Raw genomic sequence first — 17,851 nt, 5'->3', positions numbered from 1 at the left:
GCACAATTTTTATGGACGTTAGTGCAGAAAAAATGTTCACCGTGTCTTATCAAACCAAACAGCAGTCAAAATTAAACTAAATGATATCCCGTGTTTGTATTTCGAAGAAAATCCTACTTTCTAAAATGCGATACAATATTTTTTTTATGAATCCCTTTGAACTGTCTGCGCAGCATAATATATTATAATTTAGTGAAATTTCCCGAGGCACTTAGTATTTAGTATGTATGTATATTATTATACACTAATAGATAAGCATTTAATAAAGACAAATAATACTTAGGTTCTATGCATACTTATAGTTATAGGTATGGTTAAGTATATTTATCAAATTTCATTTGATTCTGCCTAATATTAATTTTATTTATTTCAAGAAAGTAGGTGATCTTGAAACGAATATTATTTGCAAAACTATAGTAAATATATAAAATCAATTTGAACTGTTTCCTGTTTCAATTATGTACATAATATGATTACCTAATATAGTGGATAAATCAAATCGACAAACGCGATTGTATCTTAATATGGAAAGAATTTAATAAATGTGATAAATTGAAGATTCATACTTAGTAAAATAAAACATTAACAAAACATAGAATCAGATAAAAACATAAAAATATGAGGGATGTAAAACAAAGTGTCCCATTTAAAAAAATGTTTTTATAATAACTTAAATTATAAATTATAGAAAATATATTTCCCCAATTATGTATGCGACATTTTGACTGATGGCTTTTGTTTATTTTGTCAAGAAAATATATTTACAGAATTTAAAAGTTCAGAATGAATATATCAAATCTTTCCCGGCAAATCATCTTATATAATTACATATCTCATTATCATTAGAAGCATGAGTACTTGTAAAATAAAGAATTTAGTATTTTTTTCAAATAATTATTTACATTGCAATTTAGAGAATTAATAAAGCAGAGTACTTAACATTTTATATATATTTCAAGATCATTTAGAAAAAAGTGAAATTTTGCGAACTTATTAGTTAAAACAAAAGGATATTAATTTAATACTGTAGGATTATCTAACCACAATTTGATAACACAAAAATAAGATTCTTTTCCTTACAAACCCCTGCTGGGAAAGAGTCAATATGTTTGAAAACAGTATCCGTTTTAAGATCGAAGCGCTTGCAAGCGAGACTGCATGTCTTGCAATTCTCCGTCGGTATCCGGAACTTCTTCTTCTTCTTCTTTGCTGGTGGAGGCGGTCGGACCCTCGGCTTCCGCCTGCGGGGGAGCAGGAGCTTCTCCAAGTTTGCCTTTGGTCAGCTCCCAAAGGACCTGAAATAAATCGCACATTTTCAAATTTATAAGAATATTTTAGTTAAAACCTCAGACTTACAACTTGAAAAAGGTGTTTTCACAAAGTGGGTTTACAATTCTGATCATTTAGATATAAAACTACAGATTATTGTATGACTGTAGCGGACGTACGCCAACGAAGGATAGTGGCTGGGGTGCAACCTCTAGCTTAGGATCGTTTACAGGGTGGGTCGCTGGCCTGTCACCGTCGTGTCGCCCTGTCCTCGGGTCATAAAGCCAGTAACCCTGAGTAGCAGTAAGCCTAGCTCAGAGCTCTGAAAAGAGCTGTTACAGGTAGTCCTAGTGAAAATCGCGGCGGTTTGGAATCCGTAGGGGTTGTAGTCTAAATCGTAGTCCAGAGTGCAGGCGAAGATTGTGTTGGAGAGCTCAGGAACAGTTCTTGACCGGTCAAAGTGTGGGCGGGGAGAAGTAAAACCAAGGTAGTCGAGTAGTACACATACAATTTATTCGGAAAAATAAGGGCGCTTAGCCTTCGTATTTATTTACCGTTACGCTGCCGTAACGGTACTTTCCGTTCTTACAGGACCCTCCTGCGGTCAACCTCGCCCCCCGCTCCCCGCCTTGCCCTCCGGGCAAGCGGGGCGCAGTCGGGTAGCCGTCACCGAACACAAACAATATCAATAAGGGAAATACATATCACTCACTCCTTTTAAGAACGTCATACATATATCAAAAATTGTCAATTTTCAGTTGTGCATGTTTTCGGAATGCCCAGAAAATGTACAAAAGCAAAAGCGGCATTTTTTTAAACTAAATATTTACCCGCTACAGGGCAGAAGAAAAGGTTTAAGAAAATTTAATTATTTTTTAAAAATAAACTTCATATTTTTCAAATGGAGAAAAAACATTCAGGTTTTACCTAAAAAGATCTGTTGCACAGTAAAAGGTTCAATAAATGGCTTGATATTTATTTTTAATACATTGTATAATATTTTTAAACATTAAAAACGTTATTCTGAAAAATCTAGTTTTTTGATTTATGACATTCTTGAAAGGAGTGAGCGATATATCAACCCAAAAATGTAACGTTATACCCCGCCGCTGTAGGTGTTGTCTGCAAACCGCAAAAGGTCCTTTATTGGGGACAATCGCCCTACGTACATGCACCGGATTCCCTGATAATGTTTACATTATCATTTACATAAATAATATGATTTACAATGAGTTAAAATTAATATACGGCTACATGGCGGCTTGACGTGCGCAACAATGACAATAGACTGAAATACAGGATAATGACATCACAAATGCGTATTATATCATATATATTTATTACTTTAACAGCTGCTATCATGCAAATTATGTAAATGTGTTTCTTAAATTATTATAAGATCGAGAATTTAATGCAGTAATACATATTCTGTTTATAAATATTTTTAACCCAATTACCACAGTGCTCGCGTACACCTGTGATCACAAGACCACATAGAATTTGAAAAACGAATTTACTAAACCCATAGTTTCCAATCATTGGCCGTGGGGGCAGTACCGGACGCTACAAGGGTATTCTAGGGGGTAATTTAAAAGGCCACAAGAAATAGACTGAAGGACTGGGAAATGGACAGTAAACATGTTTTACCAACCCCCCCTCTCTGCATGAGGAGATATTCTAGCAGTTCACTTCCCCTGGTCTGCCTTCGTAATGTTATGGTTAGCATGTTTGGCTACCATGCTGGAGGTCCTGGGTTCCATTCCCAGAGGGATCAAAATGAAAAATATTTCTTCATAATATTTATTTTATACTTGCGACTACCACCCGAAGAACGGGATTGATAATCCTGTCTTCGTGCAATCAATGATCAATGTAACAGTGTCAATATGCAGTGGCCTATAGACCATTTGGCGCGGAAATGGCTTAGAAGAAGAATTTCTTGGTATATTTACCTTATCAACTTCAGACTGGGCTTCTTCCTCCATCTCTTCTTCATCCTCCAGCCCCTCCATAGTCTCATCCAACATTTCCTCGATTATACCGGCCTTCATCATCTCCTTGGATAGTTCCCGCATGGTGTTGGCCACCTCGGGCAGCCTGACTAGGGACTGCATGGCCTGCATCACCTGCGCATACAAGCAGTCGTAAGAAAACTGTCGCAGAATTATTAAAAATTTAAAAAAATGCTTCGTAGAATTTCAAATTGAAAACGTTTTACCAGGAATAGCATTACTAAAGAAATTGCATTCTTTTTATCTCGCAAGCATACAAATTATCAACACCAAAACAATATTTCATGGAATGTCATCCAAAATTATGCATTACCTACCACAAACAATAAAAAAATTCTAATAATGCGGGAACACAATTATATCATCTTGGTTCTACATGAAGAGGTTGAGTCAAAAGAAATCTACCTGCTTTTTTCATGTTTCATCAGGAAATCAATAAAAAGCAATTGAAAAATTGACAAAGCAAATTATGTGTTTATTTTGTATTGTTTTAAATAAAAGATTCCAAAATTTAAAAACACATAAAAAAAAGAGAAATCTCAGTGGGGCTAGATTTATTCCATGTTAATTTTTTTATGTGTTCTATTCCTTAATAAACATTATTTATCTAATAGTATCGGGCAGTTTTGATTACCTACATGTCATATTGACGGACATACGTAGGTTGATGGGAGACTTATTAGATCTCATATTCTAATATATTAATATTTAAGATTTAAGTATTATTACAAATCTGTTGCATACATGGGTGAAAGAACAACTGATTTTGGATTACTTTGAATTAAAAATTTAAAAAACACAGCCATATTAAGTGTCGGGTTGTGGTCCTGTGGTTAGTGTCGCGGACTCTTGAGTCAGAGTTTTTCGTTAGAACCCACGCTACCACAATTTGATACCTATTTCTAATAATGAGCTGCTTAGGCTCACAGAAATAGTATGAAATATAAGTATTTTTGTAAATAATAAACACACAAATATTTCTCTTTTTTAATTAAATTATAGAAGGAAACGAGTCTAGACATTAGAGTTTTTTAAAATCTCATATTACAAAAATATATAAAGTTTTACAATATTAATATGGGATCAATTTAATAAATAAACTAGTTATTTTGCATTATGTAGCATTTCAATCCTTTGCCAACCATTTGCCCAAAGATTGACAAACATTTCTAATACATATAGGCATGTGAATAAGTTTCTTTCTTAAACTTTTGTATTTTCAAAAGGTAAAATAGACAAATACTTACTTCAGTAGATTTCTGCAGTGAACCAGCCACCCTCAGAGTTGCTACAAAACAAATTATATTTATTAAAAAAATCAAAGTTATGTGTGTGTGGGCGTGTATTTAAATCTTATGAAAGTTTATTACATTGGTAGGCGTCATCCAAATACGATTAAGCAATCATTGCGCGTTCTAGCAAATTTTACTCGTTCGAATCCACGATCAAATAAACAGATCTCAAAAAAAGTGTCCTGATTGTCATTCGCACAATGTGGTCGGCGACGAAAATGTTTGACAATCTATTCGCGCGAACTAAGTTCGTATGAACGCGCGTTCATGCTTGATCGCGCGATCAAACATATTGATATCGAACAGGTGTCCTAATTGAGATTAGCACGATAATCGCGTTGCATCGTCTAGGACGAACGAATGACATCGCATGAACTAGGACTCACACGGCTATCTATTAGAACACCCCATTTTCGCAGCGATAATTCGCGCGATGATCGCGTATTCGCATAGAATTAGGGCGGCGCCTTAAAGACACAATCATAATAAATATCTCACCAAGTTGATTTTTCATCTGTAACTGCACAGAGTTGAGATGCGCTTTGCTAGTGTATATTTTAGTGATGGCCTTTCTAGAGCGCAGAATTTCTTTAGCCAATATTGTACAGACTTGCTTGTCGTTCTTAGTGGCTGCCTCCTTTAGAGATCTCTTAATTTTGTCCTCTTCCCTCTGAATGGCTGCAATGTTTAAAAAGTTTCACATTTAAAAAGGTGGAAATAATTATTCCAACAGAAAGGGTCTTCCGACTACATTTGCCAGACCACATGACCCAGTGGTGTATAGGTAGGCTTACCAGATTTCAGAAATTTTCAGCTAAGCTAACTAACCATCACGCCGCTTCGCCGTAGGGGTAGGCAGAGAGAATAGACCGCCACACCACTCTGTCTTTGCAAACATTCTTCGCCTCTTCCACGTTCATGCATCTCCTCATACATATCCGCCGATTATTACGACTCCTAACCTGACCACTTTCAAGTATTTGGCATACCTGATCGTGCCATGTTTTTCTCGGTCTTCCTCTGCTCCTTTTTCCAATTACATTCGCCTCATAAATTTGTTTTATTGTTCTTTCCTCACTCATTCGTTCTACATGTCCAAACCATCTCAACACACCTTTCTTAATTTTATCGATAATGCTTATCTCAGCTTTGCATTCCTTCCTTATTTCACTATTCGAACATCTATCATACATCGTTTTGTCGCACATTCTTCTGAGAGATCGCATTTCGACTGCATTCAGTCTACTTTCATCCTTCTTTTGCCAACTCCATGTTTCACTTCCATACATTAGAGTTGGAACCAGGACTCCGTTGTGGACTGCCAGTTTAGCTTCCGCTGATAGGTTTTTATTTGCTATAACTGATTTCAGTGCACCATTCACTTTGTTCCCAGCATTCACTCTCCTTTCTATGTCTTCATCAATCTTTCCATCCCTAGAAATTTTCAACTGGGACACTGAAATGCCCCCAGCGTACAGTACAGTGAAACAAATGAAAAAGTAATAATGTGGAGCAAACGGATAACGAGATAATGACAAGAAAATATATGTGGCATATGTGAGCGGGAGAATAGAACAAGGACAACTGAAAAAGACTTGGCACGATCAGATCAATCGAACCTTAAATGTGACGGTGTCAAAAGTCTGCGTAATCGGAGGGCATGTATGACTAGATGTATATCCATACATAATCACATCCATAAAGGAAGCAAGGAGTGTATGTCAGGACTGAAGAGTGTGGGGTTCCATCCTTACTGTTCAACCCTACAGAGAAACAGCGAAATGGTAGTAGAAGTGGTTATTATCCTAAATAATCCTTCACAGATGATTTTGAGGCTTTTTTTGTTATCTGTTATCAAATAAAATGTTTACTGGGACGTGAATTAAACCGGCCGGGACACCGAGATTTTGTCTGAAAACCGGGACATCTGGCAAGCCAATGCATAGGACACCACATGGATCAAATAAGTTAGATAAAATTATGAATAAGGCTAATAATAATTTTGTTAAATTATGTGAGCAAAATCATTTTGAAAATATTCTAAATATTTAATTATTCAAAAATATTGTATTTTTTTTTATGGCATATTTTTGTTGTTGTGAAAAATCATTTAATTTATTGCGGTCTGATTTAGCACACAGGATGCACAAAATCATTGATGCAGAAAAAATTCAAGGAGATATTCACCTTTAGATAACTAAATAATGAAATAATCCAAAGAATTGCTAGTTGGAGAGATTAAAGACAGTGCCAAAATTCTTAATACAATTTTGGCAATATTCATATAAATATGTTTGTAGGACATGTTTACAAAAAAGACAATTAAATACTGAGTCACCTCTAATTTGGCGGTCAAGTTGATTACTCTCTTTCCTCAATTTGTGACACCATTCGTTTACCTGAAAGGTGGGGTTGCGTTATTATTGTTTTAAGGAATTGTAAAATTTCATGACAATGAAAGAAAATAATCACCATATCCTTGGGATTCTTTTCAGGAGTTTTACCAAACAGACCCATCTTGATCTCCTCGATAAATTTACGACTTAAGCTACACAATAATAGAAAATATTATCTTCGGGTTATATTTTGTCATTGACAAATAATTTGACAGCGTCGCATAGTGTTGTCATGACTATGTAATCACACGCAGTGTTAAATAATGTAAAGTAGGTACCTACCTATTTGTATTTTAATAGTATGGATGTGGCTGATTTACACATGACATTTACATATACAATATCACTTGACAACTCATAGTTTCAATTCTTGGATTGATGCTACACGACGCTGCCATTATAATAATATCAGTTTACGCCTTGTTTTATGTCTGTAAATTAAATGTGAGTAATTATGTATCTTTTTGTTAAGTTTCGTATCCCCATCGTTTTGAATTTTGTAAAAAACCTATATATTTGCATAAAATCTCAAAAAGATCAATATTATAGTAAATATATGGGCCCTTTAAAATAAATACTCACCATTACACAAAATTTTTACTCTCAAAAACGAAGATATATCCTGCAGAATGACGATTTAATCATAAAAATGGGAATGTAGAAACCAAAGGAAGACTAAGAAGTAACTATGTGAATTAGTTGAAGAGAAGGCAGCCATCGTGTCGTATGAAAATTCAAAAACCTAGCTTCGGATGGAGATTGGTGCAAATCGTTTGATAAATAAGAGCCTATGAGTAGCTCTCACATATCTTGCATTCAATATAATTTTACTAAAACATATTTTGGTATTTCTTTGCGTCATGTTGGTAAACGCCAGCAATACATCAAAAAGAAATATTGGTATGGAAAAAATATTTTACTGTTTGTTTTTATGAAGATTTAAAGACTATGTTTCCTTGCATAAACGATATTTCTTTTCGTCAAGTTGCTAGAGAATATTCGTAATTCGGAAAAACTTCACTATTATTGTCATACGCAATTCTTGCCTCTTGGTCGCGTCAGAAATGTGGCATCAGTTTTTGCACTGTTTATTCTCGTTCGCTCAGTTTTCGCTTATGTGGCAGTAGTAGTATCGTTTTGAAAATATTGCGATTGTTGTGTAATACAAAGTGTCCTCATCACGTATATGCATTTTGTGATAACGTTAAAGCAGCGTCCAGTTAATTAAGTCGGATTATTGAGGTTGGAGACCTAGGTAAGTTTAGCCAACAATTATCTTGCATGTGATTGAATTTGACGAACGGTTCTTAGTTGCTCTACTTTTTCTAAATTTCTAATTTATAACAAAAAAGAAAGCTATATTTATTTATAGCCATCGCTGTCATTTTTTATTTACGTCGATCTGGTTGTTTTTGCCGGAAAATTCCGAAAATTCCGTAAAATCACGGGACACAAAATTCAATTGCACAAAAGTAACATTTTTGTTATTGTTTGATTTTTATGATATTTTATGCCAGTTTTAAGTTGTTATACATTTTTTAAAGAAATCATTGAACATCAATAAGGACACGTTGAATTATAACATTTCATAAAATTGAAATATAACATTTCATAAACCTAGTTCTTGATTTTTATTATGTTTTTAGACTTTCTAAAAATAACAGTCTCCTTATCATTTCTAAAAATAATTTTCAAAATTAGAACGGAAATTTAAACAAGAAACAAGAATGGAAAACAGAAAAAATAACCTCAAATAAACCAATATTATATCCAGTTTTTCAATATTATATCCAGTTTTTCAATATTATATCCATGCATTTCCGTTTACGCTTTTAAAAGGTCAATGCCTATATAAAAAAATTGTGAAATTGTGGATTTTACATTAGTACCTTGGTCTTATGAAGACCTACATCCAACACAATTTAATTGTTTTTATATTTCGCGACTTCTATTTTTAAAAAAAATGCTTGATTGATTTCGTCAAAATCATATTTTTAACTGACTGCTGCAGCGCTGTGGTGAACGTCAATAGGAGATTTTCACAATTTTAAAAACCTACATCTCCCCTTTTATTTGAAACAACTGTATAAGGTACAAATCTTGTCTACTTAAATATTAAGTTTTTTTTTGTTTGGTTGCAAGATATTGCTTCATAGCAATAAGCCCTTCAGGCCAATCGTATATTTTGTACAAGAAGTTTAATAAAAAAGATAAATTCGCAATTTGCTTTTACTCATAGTATGTTTATTATGGCCGTATTGATAAGATTTTTTCTTTGCTTGTAATAGCTGATAAACACCATAAAATTTTTCAGTTAATATCGTAATGTTGTACTCGTAATAAATCATATAAAAACTGTTATCATTCTTTAAGGGTATTGCAAACTAATATAACTATTCACAACATTTTGAGTGTCCAAATTCTTGTTCACAAATCTGTTTTTCTCCACTTAGAAGTTATTTTTACATTTTCGACATCTCAACATAGATGAAGAACTTCATACCCGGACTTTTCATCTTTGAAATTCTACCATATTCTTCATCTTTGTTGAGATATCAAAATTGTAATAAGGCTATCACTAAATTTTCTAGGTTATTATTCTTCTTCTTCCTGGCTACATCCCAGCTTATTGTCCTTGTAGACTGCTGGGGTCAGCTCTCCTCGTCCTCAGGTTATAGGTCCTTCTGGCCTGGATAACGTCACCTAGGCCATGCCTTCGAATCATGTTATCTTTCTGCTTCACCCATGACTTCCTTGGTCTTCCTCTAGATAACATTCGAGGAAGATCCATTTCTATTGCCTGGTTGACTACATGTTCGGGTTCTCTGCGTCCTATATCCTCATACCATCTCATTTGTCTTTTCTCTACCTTCCTATTAATGTCCGTTACGCCCAGGCTTCCGCGAATGCGTGAACTCTTTATCTTTATAAGTGATTTAATTAAAGTCCAGGTGTAAATATTTTATTGTAAAACCTTTATGCTGTAAATTATTGTATCTCCTATATGAAAATTATATAATCTAATAATTAAAAAAATAAAACAATAATATTAAAAAATAAAAAATAAGAAAATATATAAAAATTGTATTAACATGTTAGTATTCGGCTCAACACAGGCCATGCCTAAAGAGCCGTAATAAATATAGTTAATGTATATATGAAATAAATATGTATCTATGAATGTATCTATGTATTTATGAAATAAATAAAATAAATAAATAAATAAAAATTTGTCTCTAAGGGACACTCCCGCTGACCATCTGAGCATTCGCATTTTAGCGGATTCTAGTCTTTTCTAAATTTTCTTTTGTATATTTTCTAGTTTATTATCATAGTTTATACCTACCCAACCAACCCTGACTTTCAATCGAATATAGGATGATTAGATCGTAAACCTGATAACTCCTCAGGTTCCTATGAGAGATAGCAATTTTTCACATCTAGCCACAGATATATGACATTTCGGCTTAGACTGCATGACTGCTAGCTTACCGAGTAAACCTGAGCATTTAGCATGTTCGTATCCTTAGCCATCGATACAACTGTTTAATTTAATTAGTAACTTTCGATTATTTCCTGTGTATGTATTATATTGAATATTTTTTGCGATATGCTATGGGCCGGCAAAGTGTGGCTCGGGAGCCGTATGTGACGTTTTAAGTGCGGCACCGGTACAAATATCCGCGGGAAAGCACTTCGACTCTACGTATTCATGCGAACAATATTTTTCAATTTATTTTATTTATTTTTTCGGCATTAACTTTGTGGTAAGACATGTTACAATGATTAAAGAAAACACTTGTTTTTTTTACCACTTGAGTTTTATTATAGACTACATGTTTCAGAAGTTAAACTTCCATCATTCAGGTCTGTATAATTACTACTAATAGTTATTATACAGACCTGAATGATGGATGTTTAACTTCTGAAACATGTAGTCTATAATAAAACTCAAGTGGTAAAAAAAAAAAAAAAACAAGTGTTTTCTTTAATAATTTTTTCAATTTATGTATTAATCGTTAAATCAAACACAGATTTTTTGAGTCTACTATCAGTCAGTCGTCCATTTAATCTTCACATTAGTTTGAAAATGCCATAACTAAGCGAAACAATTGTCACAGTATAATTTTTTATGTGTTTTTAACAATAAAATACAACTTCGTAGACTAAAAAAATCTGTATTTGATTTAATAATTCATACAGAAATTAAAATGGAGTTGTACAAATTAAACGCCAAATCAATTAATCAAGCATGAACCTTATTAAAAGCAAACTGGGAAATCGACTTATTGATAGTAACCTGTAAACGAGCTGAAAATAACGACATACAAACCTGACTCGGTCAATCTTTCAAAGGAGATGCAAGGACATTATTCGCAATAAGTAGTGTTCTTATGGATACCTTTTTTTCAAAAGATTTTTTAATCAATGAATTTAATCTTTATTATGTGTGAAATAAAGTTTAATTGGGTGTATTGAGCAACCTGAACGGTAGCCAAACTGACCTTTCCGTTTTTTTTTATTAATTGGTTTCGCGTTTAATTTGTAGAACTCCGTAACTTATATTTCAAATATAAAAATCAAGCACTGATTTTTAGGGTCTTATAACACATAAAAATAAAATTCGTGTACATCTTAGTAGACGCTAAAAATCAGTTTTTTGTTTTATTATTTATATTTTTATTGCATTACGTAAAAGTCCATATATTTTTTTAGTTTGATTGACAATGATCAAAGCCAATTAAATAATTCCACATACTTAAGTATACGTTATAAATTCTGTTGTGTATCACGAGAAAAATAAGAAGAGAGGGTGAGTGTGTGTGAGTATGTGTGCGCGTGTGTGTGTGAGGGTAGGAGTAAAAGGGTAAGGGTATGGTATAAAGTGGGATATGCAGGAAGGTAAAGGAATATGACGTTTTCGTAATCTAAAATTAATAAAAATATGACCTCTTCGTATTGCAATATTAATTTATTTCAATGATCACTCGATTATATTGTAAGGTCATACTTAAGGACTGACACTAATAAAAATTCATATTGACATGAGTCTTCTTTACAAAAATTTATTTAAATCGTTTTTCCCTCGTATCTTCGTACTGTACTTAATAATTAAAGAAAACACTTTGTTTTTTACCACTTGAGTTTTTATTAAAGACTACATGTTTCAGAAGTTAAACTTCCATCATTCAGGTCTGTATAATAACTAAACATGTAGTCTTTAATAAAAACTCAAGTGGTAAAAAACAAAGTGTTTTCTTTAATTATTGTAACATGTCTTACCACAAAGTTAATGCCGAAACAATAAATAAAATAATAGTACTGTACTTACGCTATTTGCATGTGATTTGTACATGTATGATGAGTACACTCTCGCGTTATTTGCTCAGCGAAACCGTCGTGTATTGTTTGCCAACATAGCCCATATTGACGAGTCGGTGTGCATATTTTAAATATTTCATATTGAACTTATGACCTTTTACAAAGTAAACGTCGATGGGGTCCGTAAGCGGGACATACTCTTAGTCGGAATCGTTCTCGGTTTCAGTACAAAAAACGCATTTTAGTACAAAATTCGCCTTGCTACCAATACTACTACCACTTCTACCACTACCACTGCTACTACCATCATGCTGTGTCTTTGCAGGGGTAGGCAGAGAGGATGAAACGCCATACTTTCTTGTCCTGACATATACTCTTAGCTTTCTTCACATCCATACATCAAGTCATACATGCCCTACGATTATGCAGACTTTTGGCGCCACCAGATTTTAGGTTCTGATCGATCTGATCGTGCCAAATCTTTTTCGGTCGTCTTCGTTCTGTCCTCTGGCTCACATTCGCCATATATCTTTTCTTAGTCATTCTCTCGTTATCCATTCTCTTCAGAATAACTCGTGTATTATTTCCATCTCCCAACGTTTCGGTCAGCATCATTTGTAGATTACAAAAAAAAATCGGATGTTAGTTTCAATTATTATTTACCCTGCTTATTGTGTAAGCTGCTTTAAGGTTTATAGATCAATTAATGGATTTTTATTTCTTCTAGCTAAAAACATGTTTTATTGTAATATGCATTGGGAACAGGAAGGATAAATTAGTGTGGGCCAACCAGGAACTTCTCAGCATTTGCTCATTGCTAGGAGAAAAACACGTTAAACTCCTCAGCCAACAAGCAGTCTAATAGGCCTTCCGTTCCACTAGAAGAAGGTTCGGCATTTTGTGCCGTAGCTTGGTTTATGGTACCAATGTCCTTTACTATTTTTATCATATATGATATCACCTCTCGTGAGAGTTCCTTATGAACTAACACGGATCCTATATCGGATAGGTCCCCTGCAACGCGCTTCCAGCTGTTGTCTTTGAAAGCTGAAATGGGGGCAAAGCATTAATAGGTGAGGTACATCTTGAGGTGTCTCATCACAAAATAAGATTCCCTTCAAACCCTTATCTACACCCCAATGGTGCATAGCGCACTGCATCATATCGCTCACTCCTTTCAAGGACGTCATAAATAAAAAATCGTCGATTTTCAGTTGTGCATGTTTTCGGAATGCCCAGAAAATGTAATATATCCCAGCAAAAGAGGCATATTTTTAACTAAATATTTACCCGCTACAGGGCAGAAAGTGTTGTTTTTGCATTTTGAAGAATAAGTATTGTTCAATTATTTTTTTAAATATAAGTACTTCATATTTTTTTTTAAACCTTCAGGTTTTACCTAAAAAGATCTGTTGCACAGTAAAAAGTTCAATAAGTGGCTTGATATTTATTTTTAATATATTGCATTATATTTTTAAACTTCAAAAACGATCTACTGAAAAATATTTTTGTTTTTTGTTTTATGACGTTCTTGAAAGGAGTGAGCAATATATAAACGCAGTGTTATCTTGATCTTTAACACACGAAGGAAAGGTGATCAGCCTTCCGCTTTAGGTACCAGTCCAGGGTGATGTTGAATAAATATAATGGTTAAAAAATCACTTATATTTATTTGACCCTCCCTTGGGAATAGAATCAATTAAATATTGTTATTAAGTATTGTTACGTGTTGTTATTACCCTAACACCGCGATTTTTATGTTTATATCAAACGGGAAAAAAGTACACTAATTTATAGCGTATTGAAGGAAATCGTCGCAATAAAACATGTCCCCATTGCGATGAATTATACGTAAAATAATTTCCATATAATCATTAAATTACTCGGTTTTAACCCCTCATTAGTCTCTAGTTACGGTTTCTCTCTTTTTTGTTGTAATTATGCCCTAGCGAGGTACTTACTGCATAATATATTTGTGTTTTTAGAAATTTGTACTGGTATAAATATTTAATAATTTCCGACTGTGACTGTAGAGGGTTATTTTATAGGCAAGCAAACAGTGCACACAGCAATAAAAATATCAGTTATGCACGTTTAAAAGGTAATTTCAAATTCTGATCGTGTCGACGTTGAAGAGAGGTCAAGTAACACCTCACAGCTAGTAAGTGATTTTTCTTTCATGTGTGATTTAGATAAGTAATGTATATTTTAACAAAAATAAGGTTTATTTAAGATAACTTAAATATACATATGGAATATATAGGTAAACCAAAAAGTTATATCTGATAACCGAGTCTTAATGTCAATTTTACCTCGTCCCGTATATGCGTAATATAGGGTGTTTTTTTAGAGTCTTCGTTATTAATTTATTTCATTTTATTTGTTCGTGAATTGTATAGCTTTACATTAAAAAAGTATATAATAAAATTAGTTACATTAACAATAATAAACATTACATTACATCAACAAAAATAGTTACATTAATAAAAAATAAAGCCAATTAAACAATTCCACATTTATGTTATAATAACTATTATAACATTAAGAGATAAAAAAAGAGTGGGAGTGTGTGTGTGTTAGGAATGTTTAAATTATTTTTCTTAGTTTTTAAACAATCATCATTGTTTCTACAGACTGTCAATTTGGCAGGTTAAAAGTTAATTTGTAGTCAGTACGTTTTGCCACTTCACCATGAACTGACTGAATGGCCATTATGCGCCTCGTAGGTTTGGTAAACGGGTCGAAAACAATATTCAGCTTGACCCTCTTTTTCAACGTAAAATTTTGTTCACCGATGAGGCACATTTTTGGTTTAATGGCTATGTCAATATGCAGAATTTCCGAATTTGGAGTAAAGAAAACCCAGAAGCTCTGTCGAGCGCCCTTACATCCATTAAAAGTCACTGTTAGGTGTGCTTTATGGGCTGTTGGCATCATCACTGGTCCATATTTTTTTGAAAGATGATGCCGGCCAGAATGTTACGGTCAATGGAGAGCGCTACAGAACCATGATTACTGACTTCTTCGTACCTCAGTTGAATGGCATCGATGTGACAGAGCTGTGGTTTCAACGAGATGGCGCAACATACCACATGGCGGGTGCCACCATCAATTTATTTCGGGAAATTTGAATTTGTTCTAAAAAAAAAACACCATATAAGTATGTGCTTTAAACCTTGAGGTGAAGCCTTGGGGTAAATTACACGTCAAAAGCAGTAATACTAGGAATCGCAGCATTACACACGCATCGTATTTAACGCAAATCGTCTCAGAGATCTGATGATTGGTGTTTTGTCAACCAAAACTCTACTGGGAGTATCGGCCAACTCCGTGGACCAGCAAGGATGCAAACTTAGTATTTTGGACCAGAGAAGAGGCCTGTTAGATCGCATGTAAGTAACTAAGGCCCAATATACGATAAATGGAAACTTGATTTTCTTTAAACCCAGGTAACATTTGACGGATTGATTTTTTTGCCCAAAACATCGTTTTTTTATCGAAAAAATAAGATTTTCATCGAAATAAATGTATGGTTTTGAAAAGAAAAGAGTTATTAAAAGGTAATGAGTTGATAAAAATGATAATAATATTTTTTTATAAATATATTCTAAAAAAATATAATTCTAATATGTCGACGTGTCCTACGTAAAGTGCTCTAACTACATTTTTGTAAATTTTGAGATATTTGGTGTACGTTATCAACTGACCGTTATCTACAAACAATAAAAAATAAAAAATAAAAAATTACGCCTAGTTTTCAGGCGTATAAGACGCTATCTACATCGAATTTTCTAAATGAACTGAACTCCTAAAACGCTAACTACTTAATTTTGACAAAGCTTATAGTTTTAAAACGATTTAATACATTATTTTATCGTGTTTTTTAATGTATTATACTATTTTAGATTTTCAGATAAAACCGTTAATTAATCAAAATATAATACGTTGAAAAAATCTTCTAAGCTCTCTTCTGTAAAGTAACAGATTTGCAGATAGAGTACTTTACGTAGGGGCCTTTGATGTATTCCAAATAAAATTGTACGCGGAGATTCATACTGAATTTGATCATTTGAGATCTCAGCCTTAACGATTAAATTACTAACTATTCCTGTTTCTTTTATTTTTTATGCATCCGACGACGGTGTTTTTCCGTTGTCAACAATCTCTATCATGTTATGAGGACTTTAATAATCGCCATTTTCTAAACATTGGTTGTAGTCGCATAACAAGTTTGTTTTTTCTAGGACAGAATATTATTGTCCAGTATGTTGTGTATACGGTATATACGGTTGTATGTCTGCCTCCGCAGTGTAATGGTCAGCACGCTCGGCTACCGTTCCGGAGGTCCCGGGTTCGATTCCCAAGGGGGTTTAAATAAATATAAGTGATTTTTTCACTGTAATATTTATTCAATATTACCCTGGACTGGTACCTGAAGCGGAGGGCTGATCACCTTTCCTTCATGTGTAAACGATCAAGATAACAGTGCGTTATATGACGCAGTGCCCTATGCACCATTTGGGTGCGGATAAGGGTTTTATTATTATTATATTATTATTATGTTGTATATGCTGATTCCCCATTAGATTAAGATTAATATTTTTTATAAAATTTACCACGGATTGCTTAAAACATCTACAATTTCATCATCCATCAGTCATACCACCGTTTTCTCTGAGAAATATCATAATAATTTTGAAAGTATTTTTCTATGAAATGGAAATATCAGCCACCAGACATCAGTGGCAATTCGAAGAAACAAAATTCCATCGCCAAAATCTCGTTCTATAAGTAGACTTATTTCTACACCGGTTTTAGCAAATGTACTAAAAAATTTGGCAGCAGTTCTTCACAAAGTTAATATGTATTTACACACGCCAACATATATTCTTTTAGTTTGGTTCGAACAACAATGTCGGATCTGCGAAACGGTAAATTTTGTGATTTTTAATTTCAACACAATTTTTTCATACAGCAAACAATCATAATAATATTAGTATGTACTTAGTAAAAACATAAATTAGTACGTTTATTCTTTATATGCATTTAACGGTTCATAGGGTTCTGTATTAGAGAGTGTATCATATCGTAGTATTTTTTGACATCTCATCAAAGATGATGAAGAATATGGAAGTCTAGGAATTTACGGTGCTGACGACCGTCATAGGCTTGTTTAAGTGATCACTTTACACACGTGTAACATTCACCAATTCTGCCCATTATTGACAACCACACTACTCAAATTCTTGGAAGTTCCATATATATGAACCAATTTTAAAACATCGTTCTTGAATCACTAGTACTTCGCTAGAGACATCTTTTGGTGAGATGTCAAATAATAATATGAAAAATACTCATTTAATTGGAGATAATCCAGATTTGTGAACAAGTATTTGGACACACTCAAAATGTTGTGATTATATCGTAGATTACAGGTAAAATAAGGTTGTCATTGTCCCGATACGTCGATACACGTCACAGTTAGTGACAGCGTTGTCCCGACGTCCCAATTTCCCAAAGACCTAGAAAATATTTGTTTAGAAAATATTAAGTTTTGAAA

At 33.6% G+C, this 17,851-nt stretch overlaps 2 protein-coding genes across 2 annotated transcripts in view; one reads left to right on the top strand and one right to left on the bottom strand.

Annotated features, from left to right (window-relative positions):
• Window positions 1–719: 719 nt before the first annotated feature.
• On the bottom strand, window positions 720–7,196 carry Vps24 (vacuolar protein sorting 24). Its single transcript, XM_088258711.1, has 6 exons — window positions 7,046–7,196; window positions 6,912–6,972; window positions 5,072–5,251; window positions 4,529–4,569; window positions 3,222–3,395; window positions 720–1,295 (listed from the first exon to the last, which is right to left on the bottom strand). The coding sequence occupies exons 1-6, from the start codon at window positions 7,088–7,090 to the stop codon at window positions 1,128–1,130; spliced, it is 669 nt and encodes a 222-aa protein (XP_088114837.1). The 5' UTR covers window positions 7,091–7,196; the 3' UTR covers window positions 720–1,127.
• An 863-nt stretch (window positions 7,197–8,059) lies between these two features.
• mino (glycerol-3-phosphate acyltransferase mino) overlaps window positions 8,060–17,851 on the top strand; it is an 82,914-nt gene continuing 73,122 nt past the window's right edge. The window contains exon 1 of the mRNA XM_088258751.1: window positions 8,060–8,224. The gene's annotated coding sequence lies outside the window, so the exon portion shown is untranslated. The remainder of the gene's footprint in view (window positions 8,225–17,851) is intronic.

This window comes from Brachycentrus maculatus, unplaced genomic scaffold (assembly GCF_059751285.1).
Source record: "Brachycentrus maculatus isolate JH-2025_06_01 unplaced genomic scaffold, ASM5975128v1 h1tg000102l, whole genome shotgun sequence".
Classification (NCBI taxonomy): Eukaryota; Metazoa; Arthropoda; class Insecta; order Trichoptera; family Brachycentridae; genus Brachycentrus; species Brachycentrus maculatus.
Note: the sequence above shows the minus strand (reverse complement) of the source record. Positions and strands in the feature narration are given on the sequence as shown.